Source organism: Phaenicophaeus curvirostris, chromosome 6, assembly GCF_032191515.1.
Source record: "Phaenicophaeus curvirostris isolate KB17595 chromosome 6, BPBGC_Pcur_1.0, whole genome shotgun sequence".
In the NCBI taxonomy this organism is placed as follows: Eukaryota; Metazoa; Chordata; class Aves; order Cuculiformes; family Cuculidae; genus Phaenicophaeus; species Phaenicophaeus curvirostris.
Genome location: NC_091397.1, coordinates 55,213,721 through 55,231,097, shown reverse-complemented (window position 1 = coordinate 55,231,097; position 17,377 = coordinate 55,213,721). Strand labels below are relative to the sequence as shown.

The following is a 17,377-nucleotide window of genomic DNA, read 5'->3' as shown; positions in this document are numbered from 1 at the left end:
AGCCCGGCCCAGCCCCGCCGCTCCCCACCCCCTCCGCCCTGCCCCCACCCCCCGCCTCGCCCCCCTCAGACGCCGCCGTTGCCGCCGCTCTCAGTTCGCGCAGGGCGAGAGCGACGAGGACGCGGGAGACCCCCCGAGCGCCTTGGGCACCATTGAAGTCTGTATCCTTCTCTCTCTTTCCCCCTCCACCTCTTCCTCTCGCTCCGCCCGCCTCTCCCGGGCCTCGCCTGCGGGGCGATGCGGGGCGCAGCCGCGTGTGTGTGTCCCGTGTGTGTGTGTGTGTCCCCCACCCCACGCACTCCCCCACACCGACCCGCGGGGGGGCCGCGGTACCGGGGGTTGGGGGGGGGGGGCGGGTCCCGTGGCGAGCGGGGTTGGGAGCGGGGGCGGCGACACGCGCGGCCGGGGAGACAAAGCCGCAGCCCGCCCGGAGGCCGCCGGGTGTCCCCGCGGCGGCGCGTGCCGGGCCCGGGGCGGGGGGAGCGGCCCTCGGCGCGCCCGCGGCCCCCGGAGCGGGGGTGGCGGTTCCTTCCCTTCCCTTCCCTCCGCCCCTCCACCCCCCTTCCCCTTCTCCCGCCTCTCGCGCGGGCGCCGCTCCCTGCCCCTCGCCTCCGGGGCTGCCAAAATCCACCTCCCCCTCTGTCAGGGCGAGCCCGGGAGGTTTCCTGGCCTTGAAGGACTTTTCTCTTTTGCCTTGCCCGGGCGTGGGGGTGGGGGGGGGGTTTCTAACAGTTCTTTAGTTGGCGGTGGGGCGGGGACAATACGTGCCCGAGGAGGTGGCCGGTGTGAGAAATGACATGGCAAAGGGGACGGATCGCGTTCGACATCATTTGCGTTGGTTAAACGTGTAGTGTGTTCAGCTTAGCTGAGTTAACACCGCTCTAGGACCGTAACTCTTGCAGACTTGACAATTCAGAGGGCAGCGTTCTAGTTGCATGGAGATAAATATTTGCTGTTTATAAGCGTTTACTACGATCTAAGAGTAATGGGTGACTTATTATTACGCCGCAGATATTTAGCTGCTCCCCACTAGATTTGCAGTTAATGTACCTAGATATATATCCCTATTAACTCCTATTGGGCTTAGGGAGATAAGCATCCCTGATGGTCCTCCCCCTTTTCCCTAGAAACGTCTCTAGGCCTTAGAAGGCCTTGGGGAAAAAACGTTTTCAACACTATGTACCAGTTCATCAGTGTTTCCCCTGGCTAGCATAATGGTGCGATACCGGGTTATGCCAGACAAAGTAGTAACCTGCTTTTTGTTCTGGATTTAATCCGTATTAGAAATGTTATATGCAGTGAATACATGGGGGTTGGAACAAGGACCATGCTTGTCTTGGGATGCCTTTCTTTGAGTAATGTAAACTTCCTTTTAATTGTCATGCATTTTTCTAGTAAAAGCTCTGCAAGTCTGCAATAAAAATGGCCTCCAATAAAACTACGTTGGTAAGTTCATGCACACCTAAAGTATATAAGGATTTAATCGACATATTTTTCTTAAAACTTATAACTCGGCATCTCCATTTAAAAGATACATCCACATCTCCCCTCCCCAGCATTATTCTGACCAAAATTTCAGATCCAGAAAGTAAGGCTACTAGAAAGGACATTGTCTTTGGCTTTAATAAATCTGCCATTTCTAAAGAGATTTGTTGGGAAAAAAAATTAGAGGACTCTGCACTATTTCATCTGCCCTACAATAAAAAAAAACACTAAGGATTTTTTAGCCTCCTTTCAGCACACCATGTAATATGTCATTTATGTAAAATATGAAATCCAAATCACATATTCATTTAATTTTTCCCAGTGTATTTGGGGAAAGCTAATTGCCTGAGAAAAGGCAGTCTTTATAGATGAAAAATGGCATTATTGGGAAATGATGTGGCGTAGTTAAGATGCCTTTTGAAATGATTTTTAATAAATAACAGTTTCTTTGAATTTCATAGGAGCAGAGATTATCAGATGTCAACCCCTCCTGGACCGTTTTAATGGTGCATTCATGGATCTCAAGTCCTCTAAAGCTTTGCTTGACATTGAAATATGGACTTCTAAGAGCAATTGGTTGCTGGTTACCACTCAACTAATAGTGCTAGCTAGTTTTGTGAAAGGCAGAACTGAAAAAGTATGACATGAGGTGCATCTGAGGTAGAGACAGGGAAGTAAGCAAAAATACACGTGCCATTCAAAGTCTGGATAGCAGGACAAGTCATTTATAGCACCCTCAAAAATCCTGTTCTTAAATTTACTGAAATGATTACTGGTTGGCCTGGATTGAAACGTATTAAGAACTTGTATTAACTCCTGGCTTAGAAGTGCTAAGGAGTGCTTCTTCTAGATTGCCCCGCTTTTCCCTAATTTGAAGAAGAGAACAGTTAGCCAGCCTGGGGAGGGGGTGCCTCAGGGAGAGGAAAGAATCTGTGAATGCAGTATTTTTAATCTTCTGATGCTGTTGAGAATTTTGCTGCACAGGTCAGGAAAATCAGTTATGGTTCCCATGGGAACCATAACTAATTCTGCTTCATTATGTATTTGCATGCACAACCTAAATGATGTATTAAGGGGTAGCATAGCTCTGGAATTGTGTTTCCGATTTTGTTGCCTCTTGTGTGTTAAAACTCTTCACCATAATGTTGCATTTTGTATTTTGATCTTGCCCCTTGAAGAAAGAGTTATTATCCATTGGAGAGCATCTGCACCTGTCATATGTGACTTCTGAATGCAGAAGGGGAAACGAGCCGTAGATGACCCTTCAGTGGTCCAATACCCAAGCTACAGCTTACAACATGCAGCCCTAAAGAAGGGAGCTTCAGTGGTCTAGGGGACATTTAGTACCCTTTAGCTTTAGCCAGGTACCACGTTCACTTGTAGGCCGAGATTTTCATTGGCTTGTGTGATCTCAGAACATAGAGGTTTTTAACAAATGTTCAGTGTTTCTGCAGGGTCTGCAATCAAGTATTGTTTTAATAGGTTGGAAACGCTCAAGAGTTTGGAAAACAGTGCTGATAAGCACAAGACCTAGTTAAACCTCTAATATGTGGGACAAAAAGCGGCATACTCTTTATTTTATTATTTCTTACTGCACTTTAAGAAAAAATCACAGACCCCATGACTTTAATTTTCCTCTGTGGAAGATTATATAGCTATGTAAGTCTTAACTTAAAAGAAAAAATAAATTGTTGCTTTGATACAGAAATCCAAAACATTTATCTTTAAGTGACAAGAATTAGTGAAGCCGAAAAGAGTACCAGAAAACAATCTTCCACTGAATCAAAGAATTTTAGTCCAACGGAGAACACAGATGGAGATGTTCCCCACTTGTAGCCTGCTTGCCTCATCACCAGTAATTATAATGTTATTACTATGGTATAGTGTGTTTGTGTCTTTTTTCCCCCCCCTTCTTGTTCTTTTTTTGTTTGTTTGTTTTCCTCATCTCTACCCATTTCTCTTTTTCACACTTCCATTTCTTGAAAGAAGCTGCCTTCATAGAAGCGTTGGACATCTTCATGTTTTTATTTTCCTGCAATTTCAGTCTTGCATTCTTTTTCCTGTGGAGGCAAAAAAAAGCCAGTGTGCTTAAGTTGACACTTCAGACATGAATGCTGTGGTCAAAATACACCTGGGATAGGCAGGCAGTTAAAATTTAATTGGAAATACATGCTCCGTTTTAGATAATCTCTCTTCTGTGCTTCTAAATCAAAATAAATGTCGTGTGGGAGATAATCGTATACAGAAACTTGCTGTTTGAAACTTTTCCTCATCTTCATTGTTTGCACCTTCAATTTATGGGTTGCTAACCAGAGTAAAGCAATTGGAAGGGAGAACTGATTATTGAAAATAAGGGGCACAAAAGCAGGGCTTTGTAAAGAAAGAATCTGCATCAAATCTTCAGTTTACAAAAAGAAGACGTTTTTTCTTGTGTCTAACATACACTCTTACTTTTCACCACATCAAGACAAACTTCTGCAAAGTGTAAAAATTGCTTTGCAGTGCATGAATTCTAGGGAGGACTAGAGAAAGGCCATCCAATAAATAGACGTGCTCTGCAATTTTTTGCGTGTCTCTTTTCTGTTCTGTAGGAAGTGCATTAGTGAAGAATTAGTTCTGTCCACTTTGATTTAGGGTGCTGCATGACTATATGTTTTAGGAGCTTAATAGTGCTCCCATTAGTTTATGGCTGCCACTCCTAACAGTTTCCTTATAAGGTGCAGTCCAAAATGGCAGGCAGACTGCTTTGGGTCTGCTAGTGAACCAGAAATGTGATATGACAACATGATAAGCTTGTTCCAATCTTTTTAAGATTACAAACAAGGGAATTGTGAAATGTGTCCTTCTATTACTATTTAATTGTGCCTTATTAAACTGGGAATGCCTTGAGGATGATGTGGATGTAGTATTTATTTTAAGAACTTAGAGAGTATTATTTGAAGTATTGAATGTAAACCTAAAAGTTCTAAAGTTTTTTAAGTTAGCAAAATTTCGTTTATGTGTTAAGTATTGTACTTAAGTGTAGTTGTCTTAAATTTATACACCTTTGTAACATCTGTTTGAATGTAAGTTACATTGGTGCGTGGCTGAGAATGAAAAAGGACTGCAGTAATGGAATGCTCCTAGCATGCATCCTGTTCAGTAGTTACAGGTTATTGTTGAGTATTTTGCTTATAGCAATACATTATAAACCTTGCTCCCATCAGCTGCCTTTTTTTTTTCTTTTTTTTTTTTTTTGGAAAAGGTAGTTACTACCTTTTTCTTGAGTACCATCCCCTCTCTATTTTATGTATTTTCACAGTTCCCTTATTACTTTTCTTTGCTTCTGCCTTACACTGTTTCTGACCCTCTGCCTTTTCACAGGCACAGAGTTAACTTTTAGAAGCTTTGTAATTTTATGAGCATGTAGCATTGAGAATTAAATTTATAAGGGGAGTGGAAGCACTGAGTGTATGGACAAAAGTATTTCACCTTTTTAAAGACTGGTGTTGGGTGTCTCGTTAAGCAACTGAAAAAACCCAAAACATTAACATGTCTCGCTCAGGTTACCTGACCACATGCACTAACGTAAAAGGAGTCTGAGCTTCTGGCTTTAGTATGAATAAGTACACAGTTCTTTGCTGTTTACTGAGCAAAGTTGGATTTGGCCAGTGAAGTAACTGTGTGAAATGAAAGAATGAATAATGTCATTCTGAATTTCTTTTGTAGCACAAAATGGGAAAGAAACAGAACGGCAAAGGTAAAAAAGTTGAAGAGGCAGAGCCTGAAGAATTTGTTGTGGAGAAAGTCCTGGACAGACGTGTTGTAAATGGAAAGGTGGAATACTACTTGAAATGGAAAGGATTTACAGAGTAAGGCATTACCTATCCTTCTTTTTTTTTTTTTTTTTTCATGAAAGATGCTAAATACTGCTTTCAGGCAGACTACTAGCTGAAGAAAGGTGGTGCACCTAGCATCTGAACATAAGTAGTTACACATGCAGTTATATTATTGTTACATACTCCCCAGAATGATTGCATTGCAACCTTTTGCCTTCTGGCACCTGAATTTGCGTAGCGATAACTGCATAAAGGCAAAACACAATGTGTTTAGTTTCTGAGGATCTGATTTGAAGTTATAAAAATATGGTTTAGTTACTGAAAATAATGTGTAGGCATCCTGCTTGTGCAGTAGCGGTGTGACTCTATTCGCGCATGAGGATTTCTGATGAGGTGCTTAGTTGTAGTAGGGAACATTCATGGACTACTTAAAATTTTATTTAGCAAAATGCGCACTCAGTGCCCATCTCTGAACATGGAACCTTTGTTCCTTCCTGTAGTCAACTGCAGGAGGGAGATGGTTCTAGCTATAGTTGATCTCAGTGCTCAGGGGCAACTTTTGGGAGTATGTCGCATATATAGGAGCTTAAACATATATACTTAAACATTTTGTAAATTCTGTTCTTGGTTAAGTCTTAGTGCTCGTATCATCTGGTTTGTTCGTTTGAATAGTCTAGAGGAACCAGTGAAGGGAGTCAGTTTAAATGGACAGATAGGTTTTAGTATAGTGGGGATTGTTTGTTATAACTCCTGCCATCCCACCTAGATCATAGGAGTTAGAGCTTCTTATTCTGCATCTCCAGTTTAAGAACGTTGTTTTTCAACAGTACCAGAGCATGCTTCTTTCGATTGTCAAGTGCAGTACATGGAGGTTACTAAAGGCAAGATAAGCATCCTCAGGTTTAAGAAATCTGCCATACATAATGAGAAAAAAATAACAACTTGATTAAGGTGAACCAAGGTGGCTAGTTTTATGGTTTATGGTTTTCTTCTTCTAGTTTTACATAAAATGTGTGTATGTTTCAGTGCTGACAACACATGGGAACCTGAAGAAAACTTAGACTGTCCAGAGCTAATTGAAGCTTTTCTGAACTCTCAGAAAGCTGGTAAAGAAAAAACAGATGGTGCCAAAAGAAAATCTTTGTCAGATAGTGAATCTGATGATAGTAAATCAAAGAAAAAGCGTGATTCTGTAAGTACATGTTCATGTGCTAGCCTTTGTTTTATCTGTTCCTCTTCCCTACCTCTCCTTCCCTATCCTCCCCAAATCCTATTGTGACTTTGAGAATGAGACCAAACATGGGTTTAAAACTGTAGAAATTACACAGCATCTGGAGCTGTGGTTTGAAAAGGGTAATCATTCATGGTGATTAATGAGACTGTCCAAACAGTGGGTAAAAGGTTGACAATTGATTGACAAGATGACTAAAATTTCTTGCATTGTCCCATGATACTTACTGAGTAATTGACAGTAAGAGTGGTTAAGGGTTACTTGTGTATGATAGCAAGTGATCAGTTTGTATTAGAGCAAAAGGTTCATGAATGGAACAAAGATGGAGTTCTCTTTTGACTTTCATGTTTAGCATATGATTTTAAATAGGTGAGTGGCAAGTTGTCGAACTGTGAAGATTCTTACATTAGGTAGGCCCAGACATGGTGGTGGATAGGAAACAGAAAGGATGACTGAAGAAAGCTGACCTTTTCTTAAAGGTCTAGGTTGTTCCTACAATTTAAATGAGCAAACTGTAACGAATTTAGTGCTGATAAGTACAAAATAATGACATATAAAATGTGTGCAATAGTTCGCATTTTTCTTCAAAGTTATAAAATAACAGTTTGAAATGAAACTGGTTGCAATGTAAGTAGTTTACTGAAGGCAGCTGTTGGATGTGGTTATTCTCAAAAAAGTTGGAAGGCATAAGAAGAGATAGTTGGTGAATAATACAAAGAATATATTAGTTTGTGTTGTAGAGTCGATTGTGTGGCTTCAGTAGTGGCCACTGTCTCAAAAAGGATACTCTGAAACTAGAGGAACTAGTACAGGAAGTGATTGAGATATTCCTTACCACTAATGCAGCCTCAGTGAGCCAAGAAGAGTTGAGGTATTCCCCAAGAGTGCAGGATAACAATTGGTTTAAGCCACCCCAAGCCTGTTGTTTTGCTGAAAAGGATTTATTTTTTCCACTTGCAGGAATGCATTCTTGCTTTGCTTCTTGTTGCTTTTACTGGCCATGCTTGTTTGTTTATCTGCCATAAGGATTTTCAGATCACTTGTATCATCTATTGAGTTTTCAGAAATAAATACTAGAAATGTTGGTGTAAAAGTCCTTCATTGTTTATCTACATCTAAATTACTTGACCTGAAGATCAGTCATGAAAAAAGTAATGTAATCTTCAGACATTTATATATAATTGTAGCTTTTATGATTATGTACAGCTACAGTTTTTGTTCCTATATACTCTTATATAAGCACACATATATCTAGCTCTAATGACAAACCAGAATTTTATCTTAAATTAGATAATGATTTTCTAACTTATTCAATAGGTTGATAAACCAAGAGGGTTTGCAAGGGGTCTCGATCCTGAGCGGATAATTGGGGCTACAGATAGCAGTGGAGAGCTTATGTTCCTCATGAAATGGTAAGTCTTACATCCACAGTTCTCGTCCATATTAAGGTAAGGAAGGCAGTTGCAGTTAGGCTAATGAGACAACTTGATTTCAGGAGTGAGATAGACTGTCATCTGCTTATTAACCTCATATTCTTGGAAAAACAAAGCTTTTATGATCAATCAGTACATATTTCCTCTTCCAAAGTGACACGGTTCTATTGGTTCAGTTTTACAGAAGCAGAAATTTGAAAGGTGAATTTTGATAAAATAAAGAAAAAAATGGTATTTGCATGGAAAAGCTGGGTCACGGTCGTGTTCTTGCTGAGGGAATGATAGGCAGAACTCCGGCTTTATGCATTTCAGTAGGCAGAAGCCAGCTCCTGGGTAGCCAACATTTTAAGCAACCGTAGCGCCAGCTGTTTTGTGTGCCACCAAATAGAGAGAGAATTGGAAGGAACTAGCGAAGGAAGCTTGGTTTAAGATGAAGAACAAACAATGTGAGGGACAGGTTTATCATTATGGGCTTCTAAGAGAGGAGAGCTGTGGTGGGAGTTTGTGTTATTGAGAGGGTAGAGGGAGGCCAGCTTCATTAGCTACAGTGTTGGTGCAAGACTTCTTCTCTTTCTTCAGTGAACAAGTAGGATACAATTAATTCTTTTTTCCAGTGTTAAGAATACAAGAGCTTGAATCAACATTTGTCGAGGGTCAGAATTAACGTTTGCTGAGGTGGTAGGATGGGAAGAGTGATCTTTTTCCACAGGCTTTGAGAAGGGCATATTTTTCTGAATGGTGTCAAACTGAGCAGTCTCCAGAGAAACAATTTGTCATGTGATGTGCCTGGACTGCCGAAGATCAGTGCTTGGGAAGATTCTGTCTCCCTTATGACTTTTCAAATTCTCTACAAATTTTGTGTGAAACTTGGAAGAGTTGCAAAATACAGATAGTGACTATTTGAATTTCTGTAGTGATAACTGGCAAAATCAAGCACAAAGGAAACATGCAAAAAGAAGCTGATGCTATTGATTTTTAAGTCCCACTTCAAAGTTTTGATTATTCTTTAAAAGACAAAATAACCAAGTTCTACTTCTTTCGTTACATACTGCAGTAGGTAACTATATAAATGATTTCCTTTGAACAGCATTTTCCTTTCAAAGAGAAAAAAATTGTGAAAAGGTAATGGCATACAGCTATGAAACCTCTCCATTAGCATGGAAATGCTTGGTAGCTATAGTGAAAAGTATGCTGAAAACTGATTTCTAGCTGACATTCTTGTCAGAACTTATGATCTACCGAGAGCTGCTAATTTTACTGAATTAATTATTATACTTTTTCTTAAATCCCACTCTTCTACATCAGGAAAGACTCTGATGAGGCAGATCTGGTGCTGGCCAAAGAAGCTAATGTGAAGTGTCCTCAGATCGTAATCGCTTTTTATGAAGAGCGGCTAACTTGGCATTCATGCCCAGAAGATGAAGCACAATAATTGTTTGCATTGCGTTTTTATATATATGAATATTAAAACCTGAAATTTGATTTATTAGCAATGTGAGAGGCATACATTCTAACAAGAATCAAATTTGATATTTTTTTGAAGTAGTGTGTTTTGCATCAACAGCAGGTAAATTAAAGCTTTCTGCAGCTCGTTTCATTTATCACAAGAGAGCATTTGATACTACTACTTCCTCCATATTAGGTGAAAGCTTTTATAAAACATTCATAAACTTCCATAGTTATTACAGAAACATAATGAATGTTTAAACAAATTCACGGATGTTTTGTAGTCTTCTATACTATTGATGTGCATGTATCTTCTTTTCCCAAACCTAGACCTTTAAACCTGTAGGTTCATTCTTTTTAGTATTTGGGATCACTTGGTCTGAAGAAGACCGTGTGAAAACTAACTTTGTAGTAATTTGAATGTTATCAGACTGTATATTGTTTACTTTATTGTAAATACTGGTGAACAGTGGTCAATAAAATAGTTTTATATACTTCCTTTATACTGATAGGCTGTGACTCTTTTGAAGCGGTATGATATTTCTGAACTTTTGATATGTTAAGCTCTCGGTTCGTAATATATTTAACTGCAAGTTGTTTTTTGGGGGGTTACATTGATTAAGTAGTATTACCCCATTGCTACTCTGTAGTCACAATACCAGACAAATACCAGGCTTTGATTCTTTGTATTGTTTTGGTAAATAATGCCTGAGGGAGGCATAGCTTTTTTTTTTCCACTTGGGAAGGGCCTGTGAAATAAATGTGCTTTACCTACTTGTTCAAGTCACAGGTAGCAATTGTACTGCCTATGTATGGCCACTGGTCCCAAGGCCAAGCTGCCTCTGCAGGTATACTAGCAAATATGTGACATGTTCACTGTATCAGCCTTTGCTTTAATTTCAGGTCTTAATACGAGGCTGTAGTGTAATTAATGGTGATCCAGATGGAATTATTCTTTGGGCCACCACCTTAAGAGTACATACGTAGCTCTGCCTTTAAAGAGGAATATTTTAACGAAGATACGTAAGTCATATGCTTTAAAAAAAAGACTTCGTTTCCATTTCAGATTGAGTTTTAAAATTAATCCAAGTTTTCAAATTAATCTTGTAATCAGCTGCTTGGAGAATGCCTTCAGAAAGGCAGAAGTATGGGGTGGAGAACTCAGGAGGAAGAAAGTTGCCTTTTTCCATTCTTTCTCCAGTTGCCATTTCTCTTTTCACTTGCTTTCATCTACATTCGTGTTTTAAATACCGTGGTACAGATACCTTGAGCTGTGCCTCTCCATGTGTCAGTGGCCAAGCTTATTTCAGAGTCCCCCTTAACTGAGAGTTTTGGCTAAACAAAAACTCTGTAATATGCTCGTGTCAGTACCCTAGGTGAGGCAGTTAAGATTGCCCAGCTGTGTTTTCTTAGGAGGTTAAAAAAAGATGGGTATTCCTGGAAACTTTCATATGTAGTGCTGAGGAGGGAATGAAGAAATTTAGTTAGTGCCCCATCTTCTTTTGATAAGGTTTAACAAATCAGTACTGTAACTATTTGTCCTCACATAGTGGCAAAAGTCATTTGCATTATGAATCAAAGTTTGTCATCGTAAAACATAATTACAGTTAAGCACCGGAGTGGCTAAACTGATGCTAACTTACCTTTTTGTGTGTAACTACTTTGCTTTCTCAAGATTTTTTGTTTCTGGACTTGGGCAGAATTCAGTCGCCATCTGTTTGTGGCTCTGGGAAAGATCTGTTATCCCTGTTAGTGTGGGGATTCCCTTGCACTAGGTAATGGTAGTTTCAGAGCCCAGCTAGAATCTCTTGCCTGTTCCTTAGCCAAATTACCTCAAATTTGTCATATGTACAAGTCTTCTACAGAGTTCGTGGCTTAATTCTTTGGGGTCTATAATAGGAATATTTATATGCCTAGTATATAGGTTTCTGAAGTCCTTGTTTTTTTAGCCAGTAGCTTGAGAAATACACAGGCTAAACAAGAATTCCAAAGCAGCTTGCATTCTCCTGCCTGCTTCTTCAGTATGGAGTGCTTTTTAAAGAGTCTTAAAACTGTTACTGTACATTTTGTGTTTATTGTCAGAAACTTTTCAGTTTCTATATTTTGTTTCAAGTGTGGATATGAAGTTGCTGATTTGAAGTGATACAGGTTAACCATTTGGTTTAAATTATTGGTTATTGTAAGTTGTTGACAGATTTTTGTTGAAAGTTTGATTCTCAGTTTGTAACCTTTAAAATATATGTTTGCGGCTAGATAAAGCTTTTACATTATATTTGGTTCTTTATTCTGACTCATAAAAAATGCACTGTATTCACATTCAAACAACTTTACAGCTTGTTAGGTAATTATTTAGGTTTCTAATGTTTTACACTTTGATGGTAGGAATGCTGACTGCTATTTGTTTCCTTATTTTCCTCCTCATTTTACATCAAATTGCATTTTTATAGTAATTAAATGCAACACTTTAAAGTTACAAGTTATGTAAAAAATATGCTGAATGTTCTGCATACATATGCAAGAAGTTAACAAATGTTATTAATTTAAAATGGACTGATTAAATAAATGAGATATCTTCTGTAGTTAGTGAGTTGTGCAGAGGTTTCTGGTCATTGTTTTTTCTTATACCAAGACAAATAGATTTCAGGCTGTCGTTTCATGATCACTCTGTGTTGAAGCTGCTGTCCTAAAAAAAAAAAAGGCAAACCAAAAAAGAACCCCAAACCAGTTGTGCTTGCTCCAGTGTTACTCCTCCAATATTACCCTGGCTGAAGAAAACACTGTTGCATTAAATGTAACCAGGTAGGGCTAGGTCATGCAAAATTAAAGTCATGATCAGTTCTGACATCTTCTTCTTACAACCTGGATCTTACTACTTTGCTAGGAAAGAACAAAACTCCTAAATGGTATTGGAGTTAAATGTTATGTTAAATGGAATAAAATGAACATTCTTAGTAACTGCAAAAAAAAGCTATCAGCATTGTTAGTGAATTTTTTCAGTTCGACGCAGATGAATTCTACATGATTTGTGGTAATTCTACATTTATGGTTCAGTTCTCTTTAAAATTGCTTAGCAGTTTCCTAATAATAGATTATAGTATGTTTAGGACTCAACATATGTTGCCATAATTTCAAATATAACCAAAAGTACATTTTTCCTTTAACTGTACATTATTATTTATCTTATTTACTCACCTGAATTAGGCTTATGCATTATAAAGAACGTCTTCCTTTCCTGTTCCAAGAGCTTTCTCCAACATCCTCAGTGTTATCCTTACCATTGGTGTTCTCTTCCTGTTTGGAATTCCTTTTAAAATGTCGCTTTTTATTCAACTTTTGAATTTGGCTGCTTGTGTTAAAACACGTCTGCTCTGCTGACTTGAGGCCTCTAAACTTGGAGTAGCAGCCAAACCAGATGCCTCCAAATTTGTTTCCGAGGTGCCTCCCCCAGTATGAAAAGTCTTGCTGCAGAGACTTAATGCGCGTTACAAGCTGAAGCGCAATACCATGGAAATGCGGCTGAAAGGTTCCTGGATCAAAAAGTTGCAGAGTCAAACAGTCACATTTTTACCTGCAGATTTATGAAGCTATGTCTTTACCAGCTCAAGGAGTTGTGCTTTGCTTTTCAGACCGAATATGCTGACTAACTGTTGGTCCGCAGTGGCCAAGGTAAAAGTGGTTGGCGATGCCTTTATCTCAGCAGAACCTGGAAAGAGATGCAGAAGCTTTGAGTTTGCCTGCTACCTCTTGCTATTGGGACAATCCCAGATGTCAGCTTGGGTGACATCACTTTCTTTTGAAGTTCATATGGAAAACATATCTCCCAAAACACCTTTCAGGGACTCCTAGCAAAGCACTCTAGGCTGTCATTTCAAATAAATGATAGATGGTTTAAACTAAAGGAGAAAAAGGCAGCGCTTGTCACAGAGAAAGAGTCTGCAATTGATCCACCCCCATGCAAGCAGGAACAGTGCTTTTCTTCCTTGTAAAGTGCTATGGGACTTATTAACATGGTGAGAGAATAGGATATGATTCCCAGGGCTCCAGATGGCACTCACCAGATGGCAGCTCATGTTGTTATTCCTAAAGATGCTGTCTTGATGGCACGGTGTTTGAGAATGCAATAACCTTTTGGGATGGATTTTCTTAATAATGGTTTTAATAAATGGTCAAGTATTTCCATTCATTGCAATGTCTGCAAAATTATTTTAATCTGTGGAGAAGAGAGCCCTTCTGGCTATGGTATTGGGTGGCAGATTTGGTTTGTTTCCATCATTGTAGGTACAAATCCCTCAGATTTGTTAGACCGCTAGTGGAGGCATCGTTGGCTTTACATCTGACGCCTTCCTAAAAAATGGTTTTCTTATTCAGGTACATTTCTCTGCATAGAGTTCCCATTTGAAATCTATATGTGTTTTTGCCTCAAAATCTTTGTAAAAGACCACTGGACCTCATTCTCTGACTTTTTATAAGCAGGATTAATAATCAGGAAGTTCTGCCTTTGTAAGGAAAAGGCATATTAAAGAAACTTAGAATCACAGAATGAATACCTCCAAGGACGGTGACTCCACCGCTTCCCTGGGCAGCCTGTTTCAATACTTTACAACACTTTCAGTGAAGAAGTTTTTTCCTAATACCCAATCTAAACCTCCCCTGGCAAAACTTGCCCATTTCCTCTTATCGTATCAGTTGTTACTTGGGAGAAGAGACCAGCACCCACCTTGATTCAACCTCCTTTCAGGTAGTTGTAGAGGGTGATAAGGTCTCCCCTCAGCCTCCTTTTCTCCAGGCTAAATGGCCCCAGTTCCTCCAGCTGTTCCTTGTAATGCTTGTGCTCCAGACCCTTCACCTACTTTGTTGCCCTTCTATGCACACATTCCAGTGCCTCAATGTCTTTCTTGTACTGAGGGGCCCAAAGCTGAACACAGAATTTGAGGTGTGGCTTCACCAGTGCCAAGGGCTTATGTTCAACCAGGTGTCAACCAACACCCCCAGCTCCTTTTCCACTGGGCAGGTTTCCAGCCACTCTTCACCAAGACCGTAGTGTTGTATGGGGTTGTTGTGGGCTGTTATGTTGTTTCAATCAAAAGCGATTTTTTGCCTGCAACAATTGACCTGAAACAAAAAAAAAACTCTGCAAATAAACATCAAGTCTTAATATTTTAGAAAAGTGCATGTTGGTGAAATCACACTTACAAAAGCGAGGTGCCTTTGCATAGCTAAGAAATAGTAATTTGGTTTGGATTAAATGACCAGAGTTGCAGTTTGGGTTTTCAGATAGCTTCCATTTATTTGATTAATTGAAATAAAGATACATACATGTAAAACTAGAAAGGAGAAATTTTTCACCGGGGCAAGGAAAAGATCCACTTTATATGCTGAACATTTAAACTCGATACTCCAACTGTGGTTCTTTGCTATAAATCCTTCTAAGGCAGCAAAACCATACATTCAAGGGAGAAACAGCATCATCTCACCTTGTCACAGACATTCTGCAATTGTTGCAGGAGCTTGCTTCTACTGAGCAGCATTTCTGATTATACTGTATGATCCCACATGTTTTATCTGATTAGTCTAAAGGTTTGGATGCTCTTGGTGAACATTTCTTGATTTTGGTAAGTTCAAGTATGGTCGATTTCTAGTAAATGCATCTCTCTGAATTCCGTATTTTGTATTTGGCAACCACGCCATTGCTCTAACTAATATAAAACCTGACAAAGAAATAGATGGGTGGAACTCTACAGATGAGGAAATACAAGGCAAAAGGTACTACAAAGATACATCTGAGATGTATTTAAAGGTGAATAAAGAGGACTTGCTTCCTTAAGAAATTGTGTCATGGGGAATAAGAATTTCTTCTTAATGTGCACATGGTATGATCAGCAAGCTAAAAATATATCTCATTTTTGTGGGCAAACCATTACAAAAGAAGCCAAGAGAATTACACCAATCAAGATAAATACACTTACAAAGGCTACTATGAAGGAACCAATATGCCTGGACAACATGGGCAATACAAGGCTACTAAATTTATTGTTCTTTGCCACTGTCTGAAATTCAAGGCTGCTTGAACTTCTTCCCCCACATTTTAAAATACAGATCAAAAGGCAGGCAATAAACTGTGACTCTGGTTTTCTCAGAACTGCAAAACACTGTTTGTGCTAAACTTACTGAGAAGGTTAAGAACCGAAAGCTCATTGATTCTTTCCATCATCAAGCACCACAAGTAGCCTGGACATGATGCAACATTTCTGCTGAACAGAAGCCAGGTGAAATAAGGTACATCCAGCATGCTTCTGGTCATCTAAGAAAGGCTGATGCCCTTCCACTGTTAATAAACATAGTATTAATGATCCAAGTGGCAGCACTTAAAGCTTTTGCTTTTATAGAATAATATACAGTAGTCATTAGATAAAAAGCAGAATTTGTGGGCTTCCCTTTGAAATTATGTTGTTTCTTTCAGTTGTCGCAGACCCACAGTCGTCATGCTTGTCAGTATTCTTCACGTCACTGAAATGTAGAATGTAGGAACAGAAAAACACTAGTTAAACCCATCTTTTCTTAACGAGTTGTTGACTTACAGATGGTTTCAATCCTTCAGGGGTAGTTTAAGATACTGTTTAAGCATTTAAACATGTTGTTAGATATAACGCAGCAAAAATATCTAATGCGTAGCTGCTTTTATTTCAAATGCTGTGGCTAAATCCACAAACCTAACCCTAAGCAAATTGCCATAAGCAACGGTAGTGGTCACTCAGCAGATGGCACTCCAGCCTGGCAGTCACGTAGTTGCCCGCACCCAGCCCTGTCAGCCCCCAGCAGGTGGAGTGGCTGTACTCGCCCTGGCAGAGCAGGCACCTATGAGGAGAAAATGATGGAGATGTCTATAAGCACAGGAAATCTCTAAGTCTATGCGTGGTGTGAACGGTGTCTCGGCCTCGTGAGGGGTCAGTCACCCTTGTGCCATCCTCCTGTTGGATCTTCCAAGAGTTTCACTTTAGACATACATATTCATACGGATTCCAAGAAACACTGGTTACATGTTCAAGGAATATTGGTTAAACATACACAGAACTCATCACCCACTCTGGTATGTACATCACAGTTCCTTTGTGTCTTCAGAATCCTCTGATGCTCTTTATCTTATCTCCTCACTCATTGTCTCCTCTTGGTGAGCTCAGGTCTGTCCTCTGTTCCTGCTGGGGGACTGTCCTTGTTTCAACCAGTAAACAGGCTAAACTCCTGTTACAATCACATCCTTTGTTACTGCAAGCTGGCCAAGATTTGCCTTCTGTATATACACTACTTTTAGACAAAGAACAGTGTAATTCCTCAAAGAATATTTATTTAGGCTTGAGATTGTCTGCATATTATCTCTTGATATGAGACAGATTGATATCACAAAATAATTAAGCATACAAACCAGCTGCAGCAAAACTTATCAATTAATTCTCACAAAGGCATCTCGCTCTTCCTTATCATTCACTATTACTTGCCATCTGAAGCTGCTCAACTAGACCTGCTATGGACTGCTCGCTGCCTGTGTCTATTTTGAAAAACCACAAAAACGGAACCAACTTCATCTTGTGTCTGACCCAGTCACATCTCACTATTAAGACAACTCAGCAGGCTCTCACTTAAAATTTCCATGCCTCTCTGTTTCCTGTACAGAATTAACTAGAAATTAATTTTGTAGTTGCTGAGATTGGTCTGAGTGGAGGTCAGTATAGAGGCCTGGATTCCTGCAGATAACACGCTCTGAAAAGGTAAGTGAGCACTACAGGTAGGGGAAACTTGCTTATGTACTCCCTTGAAATCTCAATTTTAACTGTACCCCAGGTACTATAGAATGTATCTGATATAATCAGCATAACTGCACCAGCAAGCCCAATTACCCTTCTCTCAATGCACAGAGACAAAATGCTTTGCAAAAAAAAAAAAAAAGAAAAAAAATTATTCAAGTAATA

At 39.6% G+C, this 17,377-nt stretch overlaps 2 protein-coding genes across 11 annotated transcripts in view; both read left to right on the top strand.

Moving 5' to 3' along the window:
* Nucleotides 1-17,377, top strand: part of NFE2L3 (NFE2 like bZIP transcription factor 3) — a 280,625-nt gene that overhangs the window by 36,626 nt on the left and 226,622 nt on the right. The gene's annotated exons all lie outside the window — the stretch shown is intronic.
* On the top strand, nucleotides 32-10,759 carry CBX3 (chromobox 3). Of its 10 annotated transcripts, XM_069860258.1 has the most exons (7): nucleotides 79-157; nucleotides 1,396-1,446; nucleotides 3,215-3,340; nucleotides 5,194-5,336; nucleotides 6,330-6,495; nucleotides 7,852-7,946; nucleotides 9,273-10,759. In XM_069860258.1, exons 3-7 carry the CDS (start codon nucleotides 3,299-3,301, stop codon nucleotides 9,397-9,399), a joined length of 573 nt encoding a protein of 190 aa, XP_069716359.1. In that variant the 5' UTR covers nucleotides 79-157; nucleotides 1,396-1,446; nucleotides 3,215-3,298; the 3' UTR covers nucleotides 9,400-10,759. The 10 variants fall into 10 exon arrangements, with proteins under 10 accessions (XP_069716363.1, XP_069716366.1, XP_069716362.1 ...); XM_069860262.1 differs by lacking the exon at nucleotides 3,215-3,340 and having other exon boundaries at nucleotides 32-157; XM_069860261.1 differs by lacking the exon at nucleotides 1,396-1,446 and having other exon boundaries at nucleotides 54-161; nucleotides 3,228-3,340.